The 25,710-nt window shown below is 46.2% G+C and overlaps 1 protein-coding gene across 6 annotated transcripts in view; it reads right to left on the minus strand.

Moving 5' to 3' along the window:
• Positions 1–25,710, minus strand: part of SLC8A3 (solute carrier family 8 member A3) — a 123,857-nt gene that overhangs the window by 15,397 nt on the left and 82,750 nt on the right. For 3 of the 6 annotated variants that reach the window (XM_032593395.1, XM_032593396.1, XM_032593392.1), the window contains exon 2: positions 535–638. In XM_032593395.1, the coding sequence (XP_032449286.1) occupies positions 535–638 (104 nt within the window). Of the gene's footprint in view, positions 1–534; positions 639–3,188; positions 3,296–25,710 lie in introns of all 6 variants that reach the window. The other 3 variants (XM_032593394.1, XM_032593393.1, XM_032593391.1) reach the window with 1 other exon arrangement.

Genomic DNA, 25,710 nt, shown 5'->3' on the forward strand with positions numbered 1-25,710 from the left:
CCAGCCCAGACCCTTCCCCATTCAATCCAGGCTCGAGGGTAAGGGGTGGGAAGGGAAGAAGGCAGGGAAGGGGCACAGACATGCATGGCATCACATTCCTTTCTTTTTCTTCTCCTCCCCACCCACCAAGGAGTTTCCACATTTACAGGTTACATGTATGTGTGGGGGCTGTGGGGGAGAGTGCAGGGGACAGTGGTGATCAGATCATTGGAGCACAAGGCGGAAGGAAGTAACTCAGTAGGGTAATGAGGAGTTCAGGCTGCAGCGCTGTCCAGAAGGTGGGAAAGGAGGACTTGGTAATCAGCTAAGGCTAAGAAGGCAGAGATGACACCGAAACAGGGTGAGAGCGAGAATACAGGAGGGAAAAGAATAAAAAAGTCCATTGGTCAAAAAGAGGAAAAAGGAAAAGGGAAGAAAATGGGGGGAGAAAAATAGAGTTGCTTTTTGCTGCTGTTGCTTTTCAGTTAAATTTTTTTTATCTTTCTTTTTGTTGTTGTCGTTTTATTTTGTTTTGTTTTTTAAAGAATCTCACACCTGATATTCCACGTTCCATCCATTTCGGTTCACCAAGGACAATGAAGAAATTCTCTTGCCTTTCGTATTCCTCCTCATCTACTATTTTAACCCTTATGGTTTTCCTGTAGGGACAACAAGAGAGAGAGTGTGTCGACTGGGTCGGTAGGTTGGTTTGTCATTTGGAGCACAGCCTTTAAAATCATTCCCCATCACTCCTGGTACATGCAGCCCAGTCCCGCCATGGTGGCATTTGACGGGACTATGGTGGATTGTATATTTCTCATATAAAAAAAATGGTCTCAGCTTTTCTTGTCTCCTTGGTCGTAGTTGTCCTTCTGGGTATGAAGGAAAGGGAGCCAGGGGACAAGGAAAAGTGGGCAAAGGAAGGGTTCCAGGGGGACAGGAGGGAAAGGGGAAGGACAAAGGGGGTGATGGTGGGAAGGAGTCAGTTTAGATCCTGCTGATAGTTAGTAGGAGGTGAGTCAGGCAGCGCATTCCATTGGGTGTCACATGGTAACTGGCATTTCTTTGGGAAGCAGGTAAATTACCGGCCCATTGGAAATGATTCTTCTACAACAGGAAATGTGTCAACAGTGCCTAGCTGGGGTCTCGTTTTCCTTCCTTGTGTCTATACTCACTTCTTATGTGAGCCTCATAAAGAAAATTTTAAAGTATTTATGAGGAAGGGAAACGAGAGAGAGAGACAGCGAGAGAGAGAAAGGAAGGCAGAATTCTATTATCTTTGTCATTCTTTACCTCAGGGCTTCAGTGGTGGGAACTAAAATAAGTATGTATTAACTACAATATGATATAGGACTGCTTTAATATTTATGGCTGATGCACTCCTGGGAAAATGTAAAGAAAATGATAGAAGTCATCAAATTCTAAATCACCTTTATACTTCTATCACATAGGGTGATATGTCCCAAGGCTGGCTTCCTTAAATGCTGATTATCTGGGCTCTGGGGGAAAAGGTGATGGAGGTTCCGATTCATTTCTGGATTATCTCAACAAAGCATGTTGTCTTTTAAAAACAAATCATTCAGGGAAGCAAAGTTTCCTTGAAAATCACTCCCCTCCGAAGACTGGCATGACGCTGGTTCAGCCCTGCTGTCGTGGGAGAAGTTGCTATGGGGCCTGGATCATCTTGGTCCTTCATGGAACCACAGTGGGGTTGGCGGGCCTCAGTAGTGAGCCATGATTTTTCTTTTCCCATCTTGGTCCTTCATGGAACCACAGTGGGGTTGGTGGGCCTCAGTAGTGAGCCATGATTTTTCTTTTCTGCTTGCTTTGTTTTTGGCCTGGGACCTAAATGCTCTCTAAAGGGCAAAGAGGTGCTAACAAACAATAACCTAAGATGTCTAATCAGAGCCTCTGATGTTCCCCTTCCATTCTGAAGACGTGCTCAGCTTTGCCATCTATAAAGTGGTAGACTGATCTGAGATGGTTTGTTGAACACAAGATTTGGTGTGTTTGTGTTTTGTGTGTGCGTGTTTCACAAGTACATTTTCAGTCACCCTTTTTGGTACTATTTTGGGACACCTTTACATACCTTGCTGAGTAGACAAAAGACAAAGCTAAATGACTAACAAGAAGAATTTTCTAGGAACCTCTCTCTAGGCCCTAAATATGGGAACCTCTGGCTGTCTAAGAAATAGGAGCCTGGCAGTTTTTCCCCTGCAGGGACTCCGCTGTGGGTTGGAAATGGGGTGCTCTATGACCAAGGGCATGGCCTGGAGGGACACGATTGACGGCCCTGCCAGGGAAGGAATGCTTCCCCGAATACTGGCCGCTCCCCTCTACATAGATGGTCTGTCCAGAAGAGGATGTTCTGACCTGCCCATTGGAAGTCCGGGATATGTGTGTGGTCATTTACATTGAAGTCAAAGGCTCCATCTACTCTGAGAAATCCTGTGATCTTTTGGGAAAGCTTCCACTCAAGTCAGAATCCCCTCTCCCACTATTCTAGCTCGTCTGCCACCATACCTGGATGCTCTTTGCAGGGAAAACAGAGTCCAACAGGTAGGCCTGCGACCTAGACCTGGAGCTCAAACCTGTACTTTCAGCTCAATCAAGGTCAGAGAGAGAAACACACCTTGACAAAAGGACTATGGTGAAAAGGATGGCTCCTAAGGGCTGCTTTGGGGAATGGGATGAACCACAAATAGAACCCAAGTCCAAATACATTGATTCTCAATGTCTGCCCATGGACATCTGTGCTGAGCATCTGGGCCAGTTTCTCAAGTGCTGCCCTCCTGCTGGTGCTGTGCTATATGGTCTTTTTCTTTCCCATATATAAAGCCATCCAGGAGAAGCAGAGAGCCGCACATATAATACTCTGGGCTCTGGCTGACTTTCTCTCTCTCTCACCACTCTCTGTTTTCCCCCATATCCATTTCCCCATCCCACAAAAACTACCACCGACTCTTGAACATCCTTCTTATGGATACCATGTGACAGGCTGGCAGGTGTTAGGACACAGCTAGGATCAGAGAGAGGAGAGGGAGAGGTGGAAAGAAAGGAAAAGAGAGAATAAGAAAGAAAACAAAGGAACGTGAACCAGAGAGGTAGAAGAAAGGGGAAGAGAAGACAAACGGATTGGAGACAGGAAGAACCAGAAGAGGAGGGAAGAGAAGAATGTTAACGTTAGTGTGGAGGACAGGGTACTACACCTTTCTGAAAACTCATATCCACCATGCGGGGGCCCATCATCTCAATGAAGTAATTCTTGTTTTTCTCATACGCCTCATCATCAATTACCTTGATGTGAATTGTTTTGCTGTGGATGGAAAAATAAGTATCATAAGCAAGGAGCACAGTGGGGGGCCAGCCAGCTGGGAGAAGGAACAGGAAGAGAATGAAAACAGTGAAAAGATCCAGAAAGGTCAAAGTGTGTCCCCAACACCACGAGGGCACAGAGGAGAGGGGCTGCCCCAGACCCCCTTCCAGGTTCACTGGGCTCCTCTTAAGCTTTGTGTGGCTTCGTGGCATGGTCAGACTCGAAGACTGGAATGTCAAAAGTTTTGGGTTTTAATCTGAGATATGCCACATAACCCTGGACAAATAACGTAACTGATACACAAACAGGCTAAATAATGCTTACAGCATCCCAGGGCAGTCGTCAGAGCACTGAATTAAAGATATATCACAGCTCAAGCACTTAGGTCCTCTGTAGTGTTTGTTTCCTTAGCCCTCTTGCTTTGAGGACAAGAGAGAATTTTTTTTTTAAGTTTTTGACTTTTGAAATGAGCAGGTGTTGCTCTGAAAGGTTCATGTTATAGAAAGGACATGGATGGGGGGGCACGTTGGCCTGTGGGAGTCTTGCCTGGAAATAGAAGGACTTTTCTCTTTCTCTGTGGCAGTGACTACCACGGGGAAGCCAGGAGGGCCATGTGGCTCAAGTCACGCATTCTGGTAATTCATAACTGGGTGCAGAAACTACAAGGCTACCTGCAAATGAACGCTGCCGCCCCAGGGATGCGCTGACTGGATCACATTAACTCTAGGACGCTCCGAATCACGGCTGCCTTATAAATCCTACAGTGATTTTGTGACTAACACAATTATATTGTTTTTATGTTAAAAGACGTTTCATTAATTTAAACATTGAAAAATATAAACCAATTTTAGTAGTCCTGATTTGCATTTTTCTCTTTTCTTTTCTCTCCCCCTTCCTTCCTTCCTTCCTTCCTTCCTTCCTTCCTTCCTTCCTTCCTTCCTTCCCTTCCTCCCTCCCAATCTCTTTCTTTCTTTCTTTCTTTCTTTCTTTCTTTCTTTCTTCTCCTTCTTTCTTTCTTTCTTTCTTTCTTTCTTTCTTTCTTTCTTTTCTATTACTAAAAGCTTTAAAAACAAAGATGGACCTGGTCCTCTCCCAACCTTTGCTTAATAATGGGGACATTTCAGGACCAGACTCCACCTGAGGCCTTTCGCAGAGGGTATGGGACACTGGTGGAGGGGCGCACATGCAGCTGAGTCTCCCCTCAGCAGCAGGATGAAGGGATGCAAACAGGAGCCCCTGGGCATGCGCTCTCTCAGACTTGGGGGGCCCGAGGCCTGCCCTTTGTTGAGGAGGCTGAGGCCTTCAGCACCTGCCTTTATTTTCATATAAAGTAGGAATATCTTTATACTCTGACTTGGGACAACCTCTCTGCTCTCCCAAGCTTTCCTGAGTCACTGTTAAGAGTGCTGGATGTCTACAGAGCTTCCTCTGTCCACATTGTGGATCCTACAGAAACAAATGTAGGTCTGTCGTTCCTGAAGTGAATTAATAGCAGTTACTAATACATCCTGGCCCCCGCCAGCCCACTGTTTCAAAATCAAAGACTCCAAACCCACACCCATCCCTATCCCATACAATCCTGGCTAGCCACCACAGAAAGCATGAACGTTCAAGCTCTGAGAGGCCTCTTTGGCCTTTCTTCCTTGAGAGCAGCGGCACTGGTATTAGAGACGAGGACCTGAGATCAAATCCAGCCTCCAATTCTCACTAGCTGGGTGACCTTGGACAACTTGCTAAGGTTCTTCAAGTCTCATACGTAAAGCAGAGTACGAATATCTACTTCAGAGCGTTCTTTTTTTTTATATGAAATTTATTGTCAAACTGGTTTCCATACAACACCCTGTGCTCATCCCAACAGGTGCCCTCCTCCATGCCCATCACCCACTTTCCCCTCCCTCCCACCCCGATAACGCATGTGAAGTGCTTGGTGGGGTGCATGATCCTTAGTGTTTACTAAATAGCAACTATTATTCCTTAAAAGTAATATGACCCTAATTTGGCATCTGAAAGTATTATATCTCCAATCATTAAGGCAGAAAATAAGGGGAAATCAATACATAGAACTGGTGACCCAAGACATGGTACAGGTTGGAAACAGAAGTCAGGTCAAGAAAGGACTGGCTAATACAGGATGATCGACCCTAAATGAGCTCGTAGAGGGGCTTGTAATGTTAAGGGTGAGAGCATAGATACTGACTCACATTTTTCAAATTGCGGCCTTGTCAACAACAAGCTCTGGGCTGGACAGACCACATGTCATAAGACATTGTGCTTGTGATTTTTAGTGAACGGATAAATAGAATAAGAGATGCCATCGACAACTCAGTGGAAGACAGGGCAATGAGGACAGACATTAGTGGTGACATAAGGAAGTGAGGGTAGCTGGCTGGGGCCACTGGCTGGAGGTACGTGTAGTGAGGGGAGGAGACGGGGTGTGAGACTCCCTCACTCAGATCAGTCACGGGGAAGGCATCACATCTGTTTGGAGTTAAGGCGTTACCTTGCCCGGAAGCATGAGAAATCCCTTCCAGCTCTAGAAAACCAAGTAAGCTTTCGGTTCTGCCCAACCCAAATGAAGCCACAAGAACATTTAAACTGAGTGAGAATCACCAGCCAGGTCTTGAGTTCTCTTTCCAGGCGTGTTCTTCCTCATTTCAGTCAACAGCAACATCGTCTATCCAAACCTGGGATCACCCCTGATCCCTTCCTTTTCCTCACCCTTCCCTCTCGACCCCACCTCAACCCTAATACACCTGCCACCATCTTTCCCTCTGCTACCAAGACCTAGAGCAAAACAACATTGCCTCTCCCTTGAACTTGGTAATAGCCTCCTAAGAGAGATCCCTGCCTTTGCCGCTTCCTTCAATTCCTAACCCCACAACAACCCAGGATTGTCCATTAAAAATGCAATCTGGGGGCGCCTGGGTGGCTCAGTCAGTTAAGCGGCCGACTTCGGCTCAGGTCATGATCTCATGGTCCGTGAGTTCAAGCCCCACGTCGGGCTCTGTGCTGACAGCTCAGAGCCTGGAGCCTGTTTCAGATTCTGTGTCTCCCTCTCTCTGACCCTCCCCTGTTCATGCTCTCTCTCCCTGTCTCAAAAATAAATAAAAACGTTAAAAAAAAATTTTAAAAAAATGCAATCTGAGTCCCATCACACCCTTGTAATTGGAATAAATACAAAGTCCTTATCATGGTCTATAGTATCTTAGATCATCAGCTGCTGGTGACCTCAGTGATTCCATTCATAACGTTCTCCCCTTGCTTGTGAGACCCAGATACACTGGTCTTTCTTCCTGTTCCTTCAATTTTTAAAAAAATTTTCTACGTGTATTTATATTTGAGGGGGGACAAGGGGCAGAAAAAGACAGAGACAGAATCCAAAGCAGGCTGTGGGCTCTGAGCTGTCAGCACAGAGCCCGATGCAGAGCTCAAACTCACAAGCCGTGAGATCACGACCTGACCTGAAGTCGGATGCTTAACCAACTGAGCCACCCAGGTGCCCCTGCTTCTGTTCCTTAAATCAAGCCCCTTCCCACTTTGGGCATCGTCCTTGCTTGTTCTCTGTGCCTGGGTCTGTCCTTACCCTCAACCTTTGGGTCTCCACGTAAGCATGGAAGGCCTAGGAGAGGCCTTCCACGGCCATGTGACCTTCTTCAGTATCTTTCCTCCCCATCGTCTCTACCTCCCCGCCACAGGTCACTTTCCCTCGTGTCCCACCTGCTTGTTTCCTCCAGTGCACTAATCACAGCCTGAAGTTAGCTGGTTAGTTTGTTAACTTACTTGCCCACAGTCTGTCCACACTGGAAGGTAAGGGCCACGGTGACAGGGAGCCTGTCTCACTTGCTGCCCCCGTCCTAGCACCCGGCACGGAAGAGGCCCTCGCTCATGACTTGCTGAGGGACTAAAGGTGGATTTCGAACACGCCTGAGAACACATCTGCCTCTTTGCAGCAAAAACTCATTAGGATCAACAACAAAAGGCTATTCTGATAGAACGCCTCAGGATTTCCAGAGGGACAAAGAGACCAGAAGCCCAATGTCATCCATCTAAACCCTCAGCTGACTAGCCCGCTCCATTTGTCTGTCTATGGGAGAAGCTCTACAACAACAAGCCGGGACTGAATGCATGGGGTGAGGCTGGGCAGGGCTCTGACCTGCCCTGCTTCTCCTTCCAACTTTCTGCTGAGGGAGGAGCCAAAGCACGTAGCACGTCCAGCTAAGACGGGGCTACACTGCTCGGAAAAGATGTCCCCGGGGGAATCTCCCCCCAACAACAGAGGGATTAGGAAACCCACTTCTGGGCTGCCTGGCTGGCCTCTCAGAACATTCCTTTGCCTTGAGGACACCCAATTCCAAATCAGGCCTCTGGTCCTCAGGGTACTGCCAAGGGAAAGGCGCTCTTTAGCCACTGAGTTCCTTTAGGGTGAAAGGGAGAGGAGGCAGCATTTCTTTGTTGAATGGTGAATACTGTATTGGAGGAGGGCCCTGTGGATTTGGCTTTATACAAGGAAGGAATCTAAGACAATATATACATTTACAATCTCAACACCATGGGGACTTTCTTATTTCATTCCCACGTCAGCCGAATAACATAGGTATTATTGCTTCCACTCTAAAGAGGAGAAAACAAATTCTCAGAGAGGTTCAGTAACTTTCCCAGAGTCACACAGCTCGTACCCAGCAGAACTGGGATTTTAGCACATGTACCTTATTACTCCTACAGTTTGTTTCCTACAAGCAGGTGGATCAACTCTGGATGCCAGCCCTGAGCTGTGGCCACAGTGAGGAACCACAGAGGTCTCCCATTTAAATTCAGGCGGCAGGTGAGAATTAAGGTTAACATGCGGATCTGCATTGCGTTGGTGAGTAGGTGGCTTCCTAACCCCTTGGCCTCCCTTGCTAGAAGTAGTCTCTAAATAGTCTCTGACTTGGTGACTTCTTCCCTTCTGATTTCTACTAAATGACTCTTCACCACATCGAGAAGGGTCCTTTTTCATTTTTTCTAAATGTATCCTGGCTGCTCCAGGCCAGCTAATGCTCAGAAAGCTTCCTTGAGCCGGGGCTGCGGGACAGAGCTGACGGTGGGCCTTTCAGCTTTTCTGGGGCAGCGTTCAGAAGCCTCACATCTCTGTGTTGAGATATTTTAAGTCTTCTTTCTCTCTCTAGTTAGGCACCAGAGCAGACCCCTCCTCTTCCCCTGGCAGGTTTCTGGCCCTGATTTGGGGCAGAAAAGCCCCTCCCATCTCCAACCACACCCTGACAGCCCAACACTGACATTCCCCTCGCCCTTACCAAGGTCTGGGGGAAAGATTCCTTGTCTCATGAAAAGGTTTATAGTGCCCTGATTGATTTCCTCTTGAAAACAGGTGTCCATAGGGTCCCCAAAACAGTGCTTCTCAAATTTTGATGTGCCTATGCATCATCTGGGATCTTGTTAAGATGCAGATTCGGATTAAGTAGGTCCAGGGTGTGCCTGAGATCCTGCATTTCTAACAAGCAACCAGTACACCCCCATGCTAGTGTTGGTCTAGGGCCCAAGACTCCTTGGAGAAGTCTCTCTGATTCTATTAAAAACTTTGGGAAAATAAGAGAGCTTCTCAAATGTTAGTGCCAGTCAGGGAGAAGGAGGCTGGAATCAAAGGCTAGAGTTTCGGCCAAAGGCTGGAGTTATCAGGTCCATTTTGAGACTACATTTTGAGGGGGAAATTGGAGTGCACCCAGAGTAGGGTGACTAGTATGGTGAAGGGTCTAGAAACCAAGTTTCAAATTAATTTACTAATATTTATATGGTGCTCGCCTCATGCCAGGCACTGTCCTCTTCAGACACTTTACTTATATTAGTAAATTGATCCTCACGACAAACCTGTGAGATAGGAACGTGCCAGGTAAGGTGCTATTCTCTCTGCGTGTACGATCTCATTGAATGTTGACCATAACCAATGAATTAGATACTATTTTTATTTCTATTTTATAGCTGAGGACCTGGACGCTCAGAACAGTTAAGAGACTTGCCCAAGGCCATAGCTAAATAAGGGGCAGACTTGGGATTTGAACTCAGTGTGGGTCTCAAGACTGTGCTTCTAAATGAGGTCTGATGTGTGGACCCATGGGAGAGAGGTCTGTTGCAGAAGATGACACCACTCCAAATGATTCTGGGGCTGTCACAAATACTGTTTGCAAAGCACCGAGTCCGTTGGCAGGGAGGCAGGCTTCGACTCTACCAAGTATCATCACATCAATAAGATGAACTGGCTTATAAGGGAGTGGCTGCCCCATTCCTGGTGGTATTAAAAAGTAGGTTGGTGACCATGCATGAAAATGGTCATGGAAAGGACTCCTGCATGCTATAGAAAGTCAAGTAGATGACCTGTAAAGGTCCATACCCAGTGGTATACTGGTAAACCAGGTGTCTGGGGGAGAAAAAAAAAAATAGGAACTCTGATTTGTGGCATATGCCTTCCATAGTGTAAATACTCCCACTGTAGTCAATTTCAAGCTACTAAGTTTTAATAACCAACTTGCAAAATTCCCAAACATTTAACGATAAGCTGTTATGAACTAGTAGGATTTCGTTCCAGCACACCACTGACAGTGTCAGAGTCTACTAAAATGCTTAAGAGATGTTAGGATGACAAAAGGTGGTTCTGATTGATTTACAAAAGATTTTACCCATGCTAGTGTTTCCTCAAAACGGGTAACTATCTGATAAAGTAAGGTATGACTGGGTTTATTCAAAGAAGCCTTTGGAAAAAAGACTCGAAGATTTGGCTTTTAAATGAAATCTTGCCATTTACACTGATGTGGATGGAGCTAGAGTGTATTATGCTAAGCGAAACAAGTCAGAGAAAAACAAATACCATATGGTTTCATTCATACATGGAATTTAAGAAACAAGACAGATGAACTATAGGAGGGGGAAAAAGAGAGGGAAACAAATCATAGGAAACTCTTAATGATAGAGAACAAAGGGTGGATGGAGGGAGATGGGTGGAGGGATGGGCTAGCTGGGTGATGGGTACTAAGGAGGGTACTTGTTACAATGAGCACTGGGTGTTGTATGTGAGTGATGAATCACTGAATTCTACTCCTGAAACCAATATTGCACTGTATGTTAACTAACTAGAATTTAAAAATTTGAGAATAAAACAGAGATTTGGCTTTTAAAAGGAATGTGGGTGGGTGAGGAAGCTGTGGTAGGTCAAATTTCTAAAAGTTCCATTGCAGATGTTCTGTCCTAATCCCTGGAACCCATGAATAAACTCTGGCAAACTTCCACAATGTTATATGATATAGTATATTATATAGCACAGTTGAAATATCACTCCCATAATGTTATATGATATGGTATATTTTTGACCTTAAAACAAGGAGATTATCCAGGTGGGCCTGGTTCCATCACATGGGCCCTTAAAAGCAGGGAGCTTTCTCTGGCCCAAGAAGAAGGGGAAGCCAGAGATTTGAACCATGAGAAGGACTCAACACATTGTTTCCAGTTTAAAGATGAAGGGTGTCATATGAGCGGGAATGCAGGCAGCCTTCAGCAGCAGAGTGGTCCCTGAATGACAGCAAGGAATGAGACCTTCAGGCTCAAAGCCCCAAGAAATAGGATTCTGTCAACAACCTGAGTGAACTTGGGAGGCAGGCATTTCCTCAGAGCTTCTAGACAGGAGCCCAATTCAGCCAACCTCTTGATTTCAGCCTTGTGAGACCCTGAGCAGAGAACTTAGCCACACAGTACCAGAACTTCTGAACTACAGAACTGTGAGATACTAAATGGATATTGTGTTAAGCCTCTCAGTTTACGGACAATGTGTTACACAGCAATAGACAAGGACTATGGGAGGCTTGCTTATTTTACAAAGTCAGGAACTGAGCCAAATGATCTCTTGAAACTGTCTTACTGTATCTATTTTGTAATCAGAATACTTTGTCCTGATGGCAGGGCCACTGCTAGGCTCTATAGCACCTTTGTACAAAATGGAGAAAAGATACAGCCCTGGAGATACACAGCCTGGCAAGGGCAGGGCACCTTCCTCTGGCTTGCATAGCCACACATGGTGCTGGGCTTGGCATGGAGAGAACTGGTTGGATTTTTAGCCTCCATTCAAGGGTCTTTATGCAATGCACAGCCTGCACAACTGTAAGCAGCAGCCCTACTTGGCAGACTCTTGTGTGATTCACTCACTACTCCACACACATGCCGGAACCAACAGCTACATGGGACAGGCTGAGGCAGAGAGATGGATTTTGCTGAAGAACTTACTACAACTTGGGGGGCGGGTGGTCAAGTGGGTGGGAGGGTGGGCAGGCAGGGAGGTGCAAATTGGGAGGGAGGGGGTTTGGGTGTGCATGGAGGAGCATGCACATGATCTCTGCTCTTTGGCATCTCTTCTGGACCCTTCCGAGCTGCTTGTAGCTTCTTTATAGCTATGACTACCTGAGCTGATCAGAGAAAACCCACAAAGATACGGCTTCCCCTAGGCAAAACTGTAGGAACATTTTGTCTCCACTTTTAGTTAACTCCTGACTGCTGGGCATGTCCATGGGCACATACCCACAAGTTTGATGATTTGGTGGTCATTCTGTCCATTCTGGAATGTCTGGGCTCATAACTGGGCACTGTAGCTCATGACTGATTCACTTGCTCTCCCAAATATCCACTTCCCCAATGCCTGAAGAGCTTCTTACCTGTGGCTAAAGGGAAAAGCACATCTGAGATGACTGTATGATTACAGATCTAGGCTTTAGGATATGGTCAGAGGCAAAGTGGTACCAAAGTCCCCAAAGGGCCCACTCACTCTGTTTCCCAAAGGTCAGGGCAAAGTGATGGAACTTTTATTTCTTAGAAAAAACATTTTTTCATGTTTATTTATTTTTGAGAGAGAGAGAGAGAGACAGAATCTGAAGCAGGCTCCAGGCTCTGAGCTATCACATACAGCCTGGCGCACGACTCGAACCCATGAGCTGTGAGATCATGACCTGAGCTGAAGTGGGATGCTTAACTGACTGAGTCACCCAGGCACCCCAGAAAAGCAGTCTTCTAAAATAGGCATCCTTTCTTCTGAAAGCTGTCAGGCCTTGTAGGGCAGCTCTACAGTAGAAAATATTTTACATAATAAATTTTTATTCTCTCCATTCTTTCATAGAGGATAAAGACTGAACCCTTCATCCCAGGAATTGAAAGCTCTCTGTAGTGTCCGTCCATCCATCCATCCATCCATCCCTTTATCTTCTCACACTTCCCTACACAAACTCTACACTTCAATTCTCCTCATTATGCTCAAAACATGCCATGCTTCTGCTCACCCTGGAGATATTCCTTCTTCTCTCCCCTTCTCCCTTCCTTCCTCCATCCATCGCTCTATGGACCCATCTATTCATCCATCCATCCATCTATTCCTTCATAACGATAACACTGAATAATGAAACCACTTAATGAAGCTGCATTAAACTGTATAATAAAATACTTCACTCAGTAAGTATTTATTAAGCACCTAATGCATGTCAGACATGATTCTCAAGCAAGAATTTCTGCCTTAAGAGTTCTGTGTAATGGGAATTAACCAAATGATTACAGTAAAATGTGATCGGTGTGACGATAGGGGAAAAATAGAGCTGAGGAAGCACATGGTCTAGAATGGCCTCACCAGAGGAAGGGATATTTCAGCAGAGTCCTGAATGAAGATTCAAGTTGGTTTGGCCAAGAGGAGGAGAAAGAGTCTTCCAGAGAGAGGAGATGCCATGTGCAAAGGCTTGGTGATGAAAATATACATGGTGGCTTCAAGGTGATGAAATGAATTCAGTTTGGCTAAAGCACCAAGAGTGAGAGGGAGGAAGTGGGAATAGATGAGTCAGGAGAGAAGGCAAGGTCAAGGACATAGAGGGCCCTATGAGCCACATTAGGGAGTTTGGGATAGCCTGCCCTCCTCTCTACCTATCTAGGTTCCCCTTATTCCATTAAATATTACCTAGGTACCGCCTAGATCTGGAGGAGGCTCTTGAATATCCAGCCCATGCTGGGCTCTAAGGTTTTGACTATTGCACTAGACTAATCATGTATTGCCTGATGCATTTCCTGGCAGCTTCACAAGTAATTATCTTGCCTCCCGAGCTAGGCTGGGTTTCAAGGGCTCGGAATATGTCCTGCTCCCACCTCCTTCTTTGGTTCTTCTTCAGGGCTTAGCTCAGGTCTGGGTACAGAGTTCCAAAATGCTTGCTGGATAGATGGCTCCTGATTTATCCATCCATCCATTCACCTGTTAGAGTAGGCAATTCAATAGACATGAGGAGGAGGAGAGAAAGGAGCATAACACATGGACAACTTCCAGACACCACCCAGTCTCTGCCCAGACACAGCCCCATCTCCCTTATACCAACCCCTTTTGCAGTTTAGCACAGATTGATAGGCAGAAGATACAGGCTACAGAGACCTGCCCAACTTTGGATCATGCACACTTAAGAAAGTTATGCACACGTATCCACTAGTAACCCTGAGGCTATTATATCATTACAATACCATTTGCATTGTGGTTTGGCCTCCCACCCCCACCCAGCGGGTTGTGCTTAGGAGGTTCATGGGAAGATGACACAAAAGGTTGGAAGGGAAGAAACCAAGGCAGATTCAACGGTGGAGCAATGATAACGAAATGGGGGAGAGGAGACCAAAAAAAACCAAAAAACAAAAAACAACCCATAAAAGAACACAATGAGAAACTCTGCAAGCTGCCACCCACCCTACGGTCAGCAAGCTTCTCTGCTTCTGGAGTGTACTATCGCTTTCTGCTAAATAAAAAACCGTTTGCAGGGCACCTGGCTGGCTCAGTTGGTTAAACATCAACTCTTGATTTCGGCTCAGGGGACAGCAAGGAGCCTGCTTGAGACTATGTGTCCTCCCCTCTCTCTGTCCCTCCCCAGCTTGCACACATGCTCTTTATCTCTCTCTCAAAATAAATAAACTTTATGTATTTTTTTAATTTTTAAAATTTTTCTTCAACGTTTATTTATTTTTGAGAGACAGAGAGAGACAGAGCGTGAGTGGGGGAGGGGCAGAGAGACAGGGAGACACAGAATCCGAAGCGGGCTCCAGGCTCTGAGCTGTCGGCACGGAGCCCGACGTGGGGCTTGCACCCACGAACTGTGAGATCATGACCTGAGCTGAAGTCGGACGCTTAACCGACTGAGCCACCCAGGTGCCCCAAAATAAATAAACTGTAAAACAAACAAATAAAAACCCTTTGCTACTTTAATTCTCTGTTGAGTCTCTTGACTGAATTCTTTCCTTGGAGAAGACCAGGACTAAGGAATCCTACCACCCACCACCCCCGGGAACACACCCACTCATTATTTATCACAAGCATGTTCCTGCTCTCATGAATCTTACACTCTTGTGATGTGAACGTGCACAGAAAACATCCCTTTTGCTGCTTCCCTTTGCTTGTGTGGAATTTCCACAAGGTAGGGGGTGCTATTCAGCTCTAGGAAATGTACTATCTCGATAGAGGAAATCAGCTTACTCCCGTGCCGCAGGCAGCCCCAGGTCAGTCTTGCTTTGACCATATCACAGACCTCAAGGAGGCTCCTAAGCTTGACTACTTCTCACGGCCACCAGGCAAAGATGACAGTGTGTGGGTGTGCGCGCGCGCGTGCTCGCATACTGGGAAAATTAATGTGCTCGTGCATTGTCCAATTACAAGAGTGCTCTCATCTCTTTAAGTCGTGAGACAGATTTCTCTCCCTCTTCGCTGCGCTGTGGCGGGGAGTGCTTCATGTTCCTGATTGTGCGTGTGTGCAGGTGAGTGGGAGCATGATGGGGTGGAGTGAGGGTTAGGAAGTTCCACTGTATGTTAGGGGGAGAATTTGGCCTTCTTGAAAGTAGTCTCTGTAAGGGCCTTGTCCAGTTACTCTCACGAACTGTGAGATCATGACCTGAGCCACAGTCGGCTGCTTAATGACTGAGCCACGCAGGCGCCCCAGGGATCTCATTTTTTAAGAATGATTCTTATCCGGGGTGCCTGGGTGGCTCAGTCGGTTGGGCGTCTCACTTCGGCTCAGGCCATGATCTCACGGTTCGTGAGTTCGAGCCCCGCGTCAGGCTCTGTGCTGACAGCTTGGAGCCTGGAGCCTGCTTCGGATTCTGTGTCTCCCTCTCTCTGCTCCTCCCCCACTCATGCTCTCTCTCTCTCTTTCTCTCAAAAATAAATAAAGCTTAAAAAAAAAAAATGATTCTGACCCAAGCAGAAAAGAGAGAAGACTATATTGTATGGACATGAAACTTCAGATCCAAGAAAAACCTTCTAGTAATTAGGAAGAGAGAAGGGCTGGTTTCTAAGGACCTGAGTCAAACATTGTCAAAGCTCCTTACGTCCTCCTTAATTCCCTGTCCACTAGAGCACATATAAAGTCCACACTGTTGGTGGATAATTTCTAGAGATCCCAGTGAATAACAAGTTCTGGGAAGATTACCGTCCCCGGGCTGGGGGGAGAAAATCCTTCAATTAGAGACTTAACTACATGGAAGATCAGCTTATTCTACAGACATTTTCTTGACTGAATCAATCAGGGACTAAACTAAGGCGAAGCCGCAGCCTTGAACAACGGCGGTGGCTCTGTTCACACACAAGGCAGCGGGAATGCCGCCCCCTGGGGTTGTGCAGTGTACCAGCGGCTCTGGGTGAGGAAACAGCACACCGGTGACATGTCAGCCATTGTCACCGTGTGAGTGTATTGTGTTGTGGGTCCCAAAGGAGTTGTTAGAAATTTCTGCCTGTAAGACTTCTGAATGAACTGTTTTCCAGTTCACTGGAAAGGGCTCTTCCCTTCTTCTGCCAGCCAAATGGCAAATTCCTGTTTTGTACCACACAGAGGCAAAACGGGGCCCAGGCTGTCAAGGTTGGGAGCCAGAGGGCCTGAGTCCCAGCTCCATCTCAGCTGCAGGAGTGCTGAGCACTGTGTCCCCTGCTCTGATGTGACAACCTAGCCTGCTGCTAATTTCACAGAACCTGGCGATCTTGTCAGGAACGTAGTAGGCAAACTTCTTGGAGGACAGAGTCTAAAGGCAGAAGCTGAGATTTTCACAAGGGTAAGGGGAATAAAAATCCTATTTGCTTTGTGTTTAAAGCTCTGACATTCTGCTGATGGTCAACAGAAGAGGCTGATACAGAATAGAGAGTAACAGATCCAGGACCAGGACCGGGGGGTGGGGGGAGCAAGTGAGGCATGATGCAGAATTTAGAATTTAAGGGTATGCCAAACCCTTGATCAGCAATCAGATAAGTGGTAGTTTTTTTTAACCTTTATTTATTATTGAGAGACAGAGAGAGACAGAGCATGAACGGGGGAGGGTCAGAGAGAGGGAGACACAGAATCGGAAACAGGCTCCAGGCTCTGAGCTGTCAGCACAGAGCCCGATGCGGGGCTCAAACTCACAGTCTGCGAGATCACGACCTGAGCCGGGGTCGGACGCTCAACCGACTGAGCCACCCAGGTGCCCCTGGATAAGTGATATTTTAATGCACCGTTTTAATTTATTTATTTATCTATTTGTTTTTTATTTTTTTAATATGAAATTTATTGTCAAATTGGTTTCCATACAAACACCCAGTGCTCATCCCAACGGGTGCCCTCCTCAATGCCCATCACCCACTTTCCCCTCTCCCCTGCCCCCCCCATCAACCCTCAGTTTGTTCTCAGTTCTTAAGAGTCTCTTATGGTTTGGCTCCCTCCCTCTCTAACTTTTTTTTTTCCTTCCCCTCCCCCATGGTCTTCTGTCAACTTTCTCAGGATCTACATAAGAGTGAAAACATACGGTATCCTTCTTTCTCTGTATGACTTATTTCACTTAGCATCACACTCTCCAGTTCCATCCACGTTGCTACAAAGGGCCATATTTCATTCTTTCTCATTGCCACGTAGTACTCCATTGTGTATATAAACCACGATTTCTTTATCCATTCATCAGTTGATGGACATTTAGGCTTTTTCCACAATTTGGCCATTGTTAAGAGTGCTGCTATAAACACTGGGGTACAAGTGCCCCTATGCATCAGTACTCCTGTATCCCTTGGGTAAATTCCTAGCAGTGCTATTGCTGGGTCATAGGGTAGATCTATTTTTAATTTTTTGAGGAACCTCCACACTGTTTTCCAGAGTGACTGCACCAATTTGCATTCCCACCAACAGTGCAAGAGGGTTCCCGTTTCTCCACATCCTCTCTAGCATCTACAGCCTCCTGATTTGTTCATTTTGGCCACTCTGACTGGCGTGAGGTGGTACCTGAGTGTGGTTTTGATTTGTATTTCCCTGAGGAGTGATTTAATGCACCATTTTTCAAAGTCAGAATTAATGCAAAAGTCCACGACGAACAAAATATCGCAATCCACTTGCAGGACCCACCTCACCTTGACCCTAATCTACCCTAGTGGTCATTGGGTGCCTTCTGGTGTGACGGAGAGAATGTCAGATTGAGAAGCAAAAGACTGGAGTCTGAGTTCAACGGCTTAACTTACTGCCCTATCTTTACTGCTTTCTCCCTAGCCATCCACGCTCTCTGCGCGTATCCGAGGGCAAGAGGCCTCATTTCTCTCCTGGGATTTTTTTGTGGGTCATGATATGAGCGGAAAAACACAACCCTTGCTTTTGGAAACTGCGGGTCCCACTCAACTCAGTGTGTATGTATGTGCGTGTGATGTCAAGTAGGGCTCCTACTTCACTCTCCGGAGCTAACAGCTTTAGGCTTCCGGGAAGCCAGCCAACTTCCTCAACCTTTCAGAGTCCATCACTTCATCACAGCTCCCCCTCACCTGTCCTTCCTTAGCTGAGGAAGCACCTGCCCTGTGGGACAGGCCGGATCTCCACAGCGCTCCCTATTTTTAGACAAAAGGGAAGGAGGGGGTGGGGGGAGGGTGGAATGTCTTCTCTGAGAACATTGCCTTTGCACTGGGCTCTGGACAGATGGCGGCCAGCTCTCTGTGGCCCCCGCTTCTGCCTCCCTGACCTTGTCGGTCCTGGTCCACTTTTTCCTCTCTGCCATTCTGCCCAACGCAAACCACCGTCACATCTGGCTGAGACCCTTGCAATAGCCATCCAACCCAGCTCTCTGTTTCCATTCCTCTTGCCCTGTTGCAGTCCATTCTCCCCTCTACAGCCAGAATAAACTGTTACAAATTTATTACAGAAAATCATAACATTCCCTCCTTAAACCTTCAATAAGTTCCCCTTGCACTCAGCGAAAATTAAAATTGCATAATGTAGCCCATGAGTTCTGAGACACCAGCATACTCAAAATCATCTAGAGGGCTAGATAAAATACAAAATGCTGGGTTCCATCGCCAGAGTTTTGGATTCAGGAGGTCTGGGTCAGGGTCCAAGAATTTGCATTTCAAACAGGTTCCCAGGCAATGCTAACTGCTGGGCTTCCTGCTCCAAAACCACACTGAGAACCTAATCAAGCCTGGAAAACTCAACCTTGCTTCCCCACAGCTCACCTTCTACCGTTCTTCCTCCAAGACAGTTGATACTCTATCCTAGCTGTGTTTGCCTTCTGCTTTCTCAAACCCATCAACCTCATTCCTGCTCCAGGGCCTTTGCAATAGCCGTTTCCTCTGCCTGGAGCTTTCCTCCTCCAGATATTCAGCTTAATGTTACTTCCTTGTCCACCCAGTGTGACTGGCTCTCCAGCTACTACCCATCAAATCACCCTGTTTTGTTTCTATCTTGTTTATTTATTTGTTTATCTGTATATGGCCTGTTTCCCTCAACCTAATGCAAGTTCCATGAGGGCAGAAACTGTGACCATCTTATTTACCAGCACCTAAACTATCTTTGGCACATAGATGGTACCTACTATATGTTTGTTTGTTCAGTGAATGAATGGATGAATGAATGAATGAATAATGGATACTACCAAGTGGGGGAGCCAGAATGTGAGTCAAGGACTGACTGCACAGCCTATACCCTTAACACTTGCCATGTGATGACACTCGTCCAAGTGCTGTGACAGAGCTAAGGCTGGTCTCCTTCTTGCCCATACAACTCAGCTCCCTTCAGAGCACAGACACTGGGATATTCTTATGAAAAGGTCACTTTAATCACTCTCCTTTCCCTTCCCAAGCAAGTCTAAACTCCCTTCCTGGCCTTCAACACATGCATGAAAGGAGTCACCTTGGCTAGAACCTGGCTCTGCTGTCACTTCAATTACTCAGTCATGACTTCATTTAAGTATATTCTCCATTGTTCCTTCCGGTGACTGATGCCATGAAAATAATCATTCATTCTGTCATTTAGTGGTTCAGAGCATGGGCCCTATGGTCAGAGATACAGTAAAATCTTAGATGGCAAGTAACTTGTTCTGTGAGTGTTCCGCAAGACCAGCAAACATTTCTAATAAACCTAAACTTGATAAACGAGCCATGTCCTGCAACAGAAGTAGTACATGACGCCGAATGTCACATGATCATAATGAACCAATGGTTCTCTCTCTCTTGCTGCAGGATTGTGGGTGATCATCAATGCAATGTCACATTTTCACAAAATCCTCAAAAGAAGGCAAGACCAAGTGTCATTGGATAAGTTCCTTGTTAAAGTTGCATGAAAAGAAAGATTCCTTTGAGCCAATAGATAGCAGTGATTCTGTGACAGTGAAAGCTGTCCTACCCACAATCCCTCCTGTCTCTTGTCTCTCTCACACCAGCCACGAAGGTTTTCAAAGGTAAGTACAAGTTAATTTATTTTTCTTTATATTTTGTATTATATTACAGTATTGTCATCATTTTTACATGGATATGTTTGAGTTGTAGAATGAATCATCTGAGTTTCCATTATTTCTTATGGGGAAATTCACTTTGATATACAAGTGCTATGGATTATAAGCATGTTTCCAGAATGAATTATGCTCACAAACCAAGGTTTTACTGTATCTGGATTCAGGATGCAAGAGTTTTAGGACCTGGCAAATTACTTAGTCTCTATGAGTCTCGGTTTCCTTGTCTGAAGTGGATATAATAATAAAACCCACCTCATAAGGGTTTTGAGAGGATTGAGACAATGAAGTAAAGCTTGTAGCATGGAAACTGACATATAATAAGCAGTCAGAAATGTCACTTAGTTTGGTGATGGTCTGTTGTTTAAGTAATAACTGGAGCGACCAGTAAAAGGATTACTCTTTCCCGGGGCACCTGGTGGCTCAGTTGGTTAAGAGTCTGACTCTTGATCTCAGCTTAGGTCATGATCTCACAGTTCGTGGGTTCGAGCCCCGCATCAGGCTCTATGCTGCCAGCATGGAGCCTGCTTGGTATTCTCTCTCTCCCTCTCTCTCTCTCTGCCCCTCTCCTGCTCGCGCGCTCTCTCTCAAAATAAATAAATGAACATTTAAAAAAATATTTTTAAAAAGGATTATTCCTTCCCTAGTCTCCAGGATAAGGTCAGAAGAGGGTGTGATGGTTGGAAGTTTGACAAGGGCAGGGCATTTTCAAACTCCATGGTTGGCCTGAGGAACAATTATAGACAAAGGAGAGGACTGGAGAGGACTCAGCATCCCCTCAATACCATTCGTCACTTCACATCACTGCATATTGATCTTAGCCTGTTTTAGGAAGGCTGTTCACAAATGGGGATCATCTCGCCCCAGCACCTGCCCTCCCCAGTGTTACTAAATGCCTTTCAGAGGGCAGCCTTGCCTACTATCCAACACTGCTTTTTGTTCTCTCCTGGGGCTGAGGCTGTTCATTTACATATTTTTATCCCACCCCATATTTCATGAAGAGAGAGGGTCTTGTTCGAGTCCCCACGGGGGGTTGTGTGGAGGAAACAATGGTGCCAATCTGTCCTACTGAAAGCTCCTCAACCTTGGAGAAGTTCTCCACAAGAGGTCAGGTAAGTGGAGGAAGCATTTCAATTCACTTCCACCTAGCCTGATCCTGGCTGTTCCTCTTGACAGCTAAGCCCCGCATCCACACCTTTTCTTTTCCCAGAGATGCAAGAATTTGACCTTGTAGTCCCAATCAGTGCCAATTTCTGAAGCCCCCACTCCAATGACTTTTCCTGATTGCCCTCCCTCACTCTGTTGGCCTGGCTGGCTGGCCCAGCCCAGCTTGGCAGTGGGAGAGAGTCTGCTTCCCTTTCACTGCACATCTGTTTTGCCTCCAAATGCCGCCTCTCAACCCTGTTCAGGGCTGGAAGGTTTGCCGTCAATACGCATTTCGAGCACAACACGTGCACCCTTCTGTCCCGGTGATGGAAATAAAATGGGCTTGGGAAAGCCTGGCCTCACAGAGGCACAAGGACCAGCTGACAGGAGCCAGCCCAGAACACCTCTGGAACCCTCGGTTAAAGACACGTTTGTTTATACCGCACATCTGTGGGCAGCTGCCTTTCTGACGACATTCGGGGCACGAAACAGTCAGGCAGAGTCGTTCACCTGAAACAGAAGGCGGTGACACTTCGGGGTGATCAAAGAAAACATACCAACAGTGACAGTAATATAATACATTTAAGATTCTGCGTCTGCCTGGAGGGCCTTTCATCAAGGATTCCAAAGCACATTCTCCAGATCTTGCCCATTCATCTGTACGGCATCCCTGGGAAATAGCTGGCAGGTAGGTAGGAGCACACACTATAAATAGAGTACCGTATCATTATCTTTGATGCGAATACTATGTATTTAGACAGCATTTCTCTGAAGAGCTAAAGGGCTCCACACACATTAGATTATCTAATTCTAACTCATTCATACGGCAGCCCCCACACTGGCTGCCTTGCAGGTAGTCTGGAAAAGCTCTGGATCCACAGACACTCACCACCTTGATCGCTTCTCCCTCCTCCCTCGCCCCTGCTTAATTCACAAGCACTTCCCAGCGCCGCTCCCGCTAACGCTCAGGAGCCAGTACCATAGCTTGACTCACCCTGTGTACGTGCCACATGCTTGGTCTTATGCCAGTGATGCCAAGGGCTGTAGGAAGAAGACGCGATACGTGTTCTTCCTGTGGGCTTTCATTCGGGTCCAGTTTGTTGAGTTTTGAAAGGCTCATTTGTATGGACTTCGTGATTACTATGAAGATACAAGTCAGGGAACAGGGGGCGCTGACCACACAGGCCCCCCTGTTCACCTTGAAAATGCACATCACCTTTAACACTGATCAAGAGGGAAAAAAAAACAAAAACAAAAAAAAAACTGATCAAGAGGATTTTCTTCCGTTGTAAGAGCATCTATATTTCCCCTCCACTGATACCATCAGGGACGTGAGGTTCTTCGTTTACGTACTCGTTGTCCATATCACCGTCGTGAAGAATCAATCAAGCGTGTAATTATTGCCTCATTTGTCTTCCCCACTGTCCTAAGCAGTAGGAGGGCAGGGCGGTACTTGTTTTAAGTAGAGGCGCGTAATAGAACTATTTGTTGAATGACTGAATGAGGGAATGAGTGACGGTGTGAATCCCAGCGAGCATTCTAATCATGCCCTTTGTTGTACTGGTTTCAGTTCCATTTTAGGGCATCATAAAGGCCTCCGCTCCCACTCTGTGTCATCACGCACCTGGGAAATGCAGTCTCACCAACGCTTGATCCCCTCGGCCCTCAAGGAGACAGAGGGGCTGCTTGGGAAGAAGCCAAATATTTTCCCTCTCCTCTCTGTTCCCAACACACTCAGACGAATCTCACCTGGCCTCAGCTTGGTTATATGACTTTCTCAAAAAGCCCACTGTCCCCAGCAAGCTCTCCCACCTGTGCCTGTATATGTGGTGTGGTGGGAAAAACACATGACCTCTGGGGTCCCAGACACCGGAGTTAAAATCTTAGCTCTAATGCTTACAGCTGTGTGACCTTGGCCAAGTTCCTAAGCTCTTTGAGTTTCTGTGTCTTCAGCAGTAACATGGAGATGATAACATCCACATCGGGTGGTGTGCAGGCTAAATGAGAAGACACAGCAGCAGGCTCAGTAAATCACTATTCCCTGCCCTTCTCTTCTATCCTCGACCCTTCCTTTGACTCATCCTCCCTCCTGGCTGCCACTCATCCCTTGGATGCTTCTAACTGTCACCCCTAAGGTTTTAGACTCCATGCTGGAAGTGTTGAGACTCAGACTATATTTAGATGCCTTAGCTCTTTTATCTTTTACACCACTGTGTTGCTATGGTGATGGCTGGGAGGGAAGGAGGAGGACAGCCTGAAAGGGAAGATGGAGCTCAGCCATGAAGATGGGTAGATCTGGCTGGGGACTGCTCCCAGTGAACTGGTGCTCTCCAAGGACCCTTACTGTGTATTCCATCATCAGGAAGTGCACAAGGAGACAGGAGGAGGCCCTGCCTAGTAAAGGTTCTTAAGAAAAGGGGAGATAAAGAAGAATGACTATTGAAAATTGCTCGCTCTGCTGGCCCCGTCACAGCCTTAGCTTCTGGAGCCTTCCTCAAATGGTTTCTCTATCAAACAAGTCCAGAATCAGAAAATGGGTTTGGCAGGAGAATGGCATCATGATGTTATAGTTTGGAAGATGCTCAGACCAGACTCCTTCCCAAGAAGAAAGTCCCCTTTCTTGCTGCTGAATGTGGGGAAACTCTTGTCCCGCTCAGCTCTGAAGAACTGGTGGAAGAAACAAAGAGATCAGTGGAGCCACATCACAGCACAGGATTGTCATGGATTCGGTTCGTAGGGGGAACTAAAGTCACACAAGGGCAGAGAATGATCCTTTATCCATAATCAAAACTCTACATGCTCATTGGATTTGAATGTGAGCGTGGCAGGCTCTAAGCTGATGATAAAAACTTACACTCTAGAATAAGCCAGTTTTCATAAAGGTACTACTCACACATCATTTCACTGGATCCTAAAAATGGCCTGATGAAGTAGAATTATCTTTACATGAGGAAATGACACAGAGAGATTGGCAACTTGCCCAAGTCACACTTTTAATCACACAAGATTTTAACTCCGGTGTCGGGGACCCCAGAGGTCATGTGTTTTTCCCACCACACCACATATACAGGCGCAGGTGGGAGAGCTTGCTGGGGACAGTGGGCTTTTTGAGAAAGTCATATAACCAAGCTGAGGCCAGGTGAGATTCGTCTGAGTGTGTTGGGAACAGAGAGGAGAGGGAAAATATTTGGCTTCTTCCCAAGCAGCCCCTCGGTTTCCTTTGAGCTGGTAAATGGCAGAGCAGGGATTTGAATCCAGGCCACCTGCGCTCCAAATCCAGTGTTCTTTCCATACCAATGAATATCACAAACAATTTCTTAAAGCTGAAGAAATTTGTGTCAAGAAGGAAGCCTACAGTGAAGTATAACCAAGCATAGCAGTCAAATCAGAGGTGCTGCTGTTGAAGTGGGGGGTTCCTCTTGGACAACCTCTCCTCCCAGCCTCACATGCTGGGAGAGAAAGTTTTCTCAGAGTGTAGTCATGGAAGCACCCATATTACAAACATCTGGGGTAACTGTTAAAGTGCTAATTCCCAGAGCCCAATCCCAGATTCTGATTCAGTAGATCTGGGGATGATGCCTAGGAAACTACATTTGGACAAACATCCCAGGAGATTCTTATAAACACTAACTTAACTGGAGGTAGACTAGCAAACTCTTGAGCCAAAAAATTGGGAGATGGGACATAACTGTATGACCTCTTTCTCTTTTCCTATCTGATTTCGCAAGTGCATTTATAGCAGCCTAGCCTGAGGCATCTCAAAACAATCAGGCTGGACTGTTTTTTGGTTTCCAACTGCCCTTTGGGCCTCCGCCAGTTGCTAAGCCCTGGGCTCTAGACTACAAGCTGGTCATCAGGGTCCAGATGAAATCATAGCCATTGTCTGACCTTGGTGGGTCATCATTGTGCCTAACACAGCAGATATGCATCCAAAGAAGCTCTAGGTCAGGGTAGGAAGAATGGGTACCACACGCAAGAGCACACAAGTAATGTTTATCAGGTGAAAAGTCCCAAAGGAGCATGTGAGATTTGGACTAAAATATACTTATTGGCCAAGAGCAAAGTCTGGAAAAATATACAGGGATGTGAAAGCTCACTCATTGATTTTTCACTCACTGAAGGGTTGAGAGAACTGTACAACAAAGGAAGGAAGTTCTAATGATGCAGCTGAAGGAGGAAGTCAAGATTAAGCTAAGGTTTTTAGCTTCCCTGTGTTCTAAAGACCTAATGATGCCCCCCTCCCCTGTAAGTAATGGCTTCCTCTGCTCCAGACACTGTGATTTACACAAATAAGTCATTTAATCCTTCCTAGTGTCCTATGAGGCACTATTAGAGTTTCTAGTTTGCAGGTGAGGAAACTGAAACTATTAGAAGTTAAGTAATTTTGCCCAAGGTTATTCAGCCATAAGTGACAGAACCAGGATTTGATCCCAGTGGTCTGATGCCAAGGCCTGTGAATACTCTTACCCAAAACTAGCCCATAAAATAAGTGTAAGTCCAATTAAGTTATCATG

The sequence above is a fragment of the Lynx canadensis genome, chromosome B3 (genome assembly GCF_007474595.2).
Source record: "Lynx canadensis isolate LIC74 chromosome B3, mLynCan4.pri.v2, whole genome shotgun sequence".
Classification (NCBI taxonomy): Eukaryota; Metazoa; Chordata; class Mammalia; order Carnivora; family Felidae; genus Lynx; species Lynx canadensis.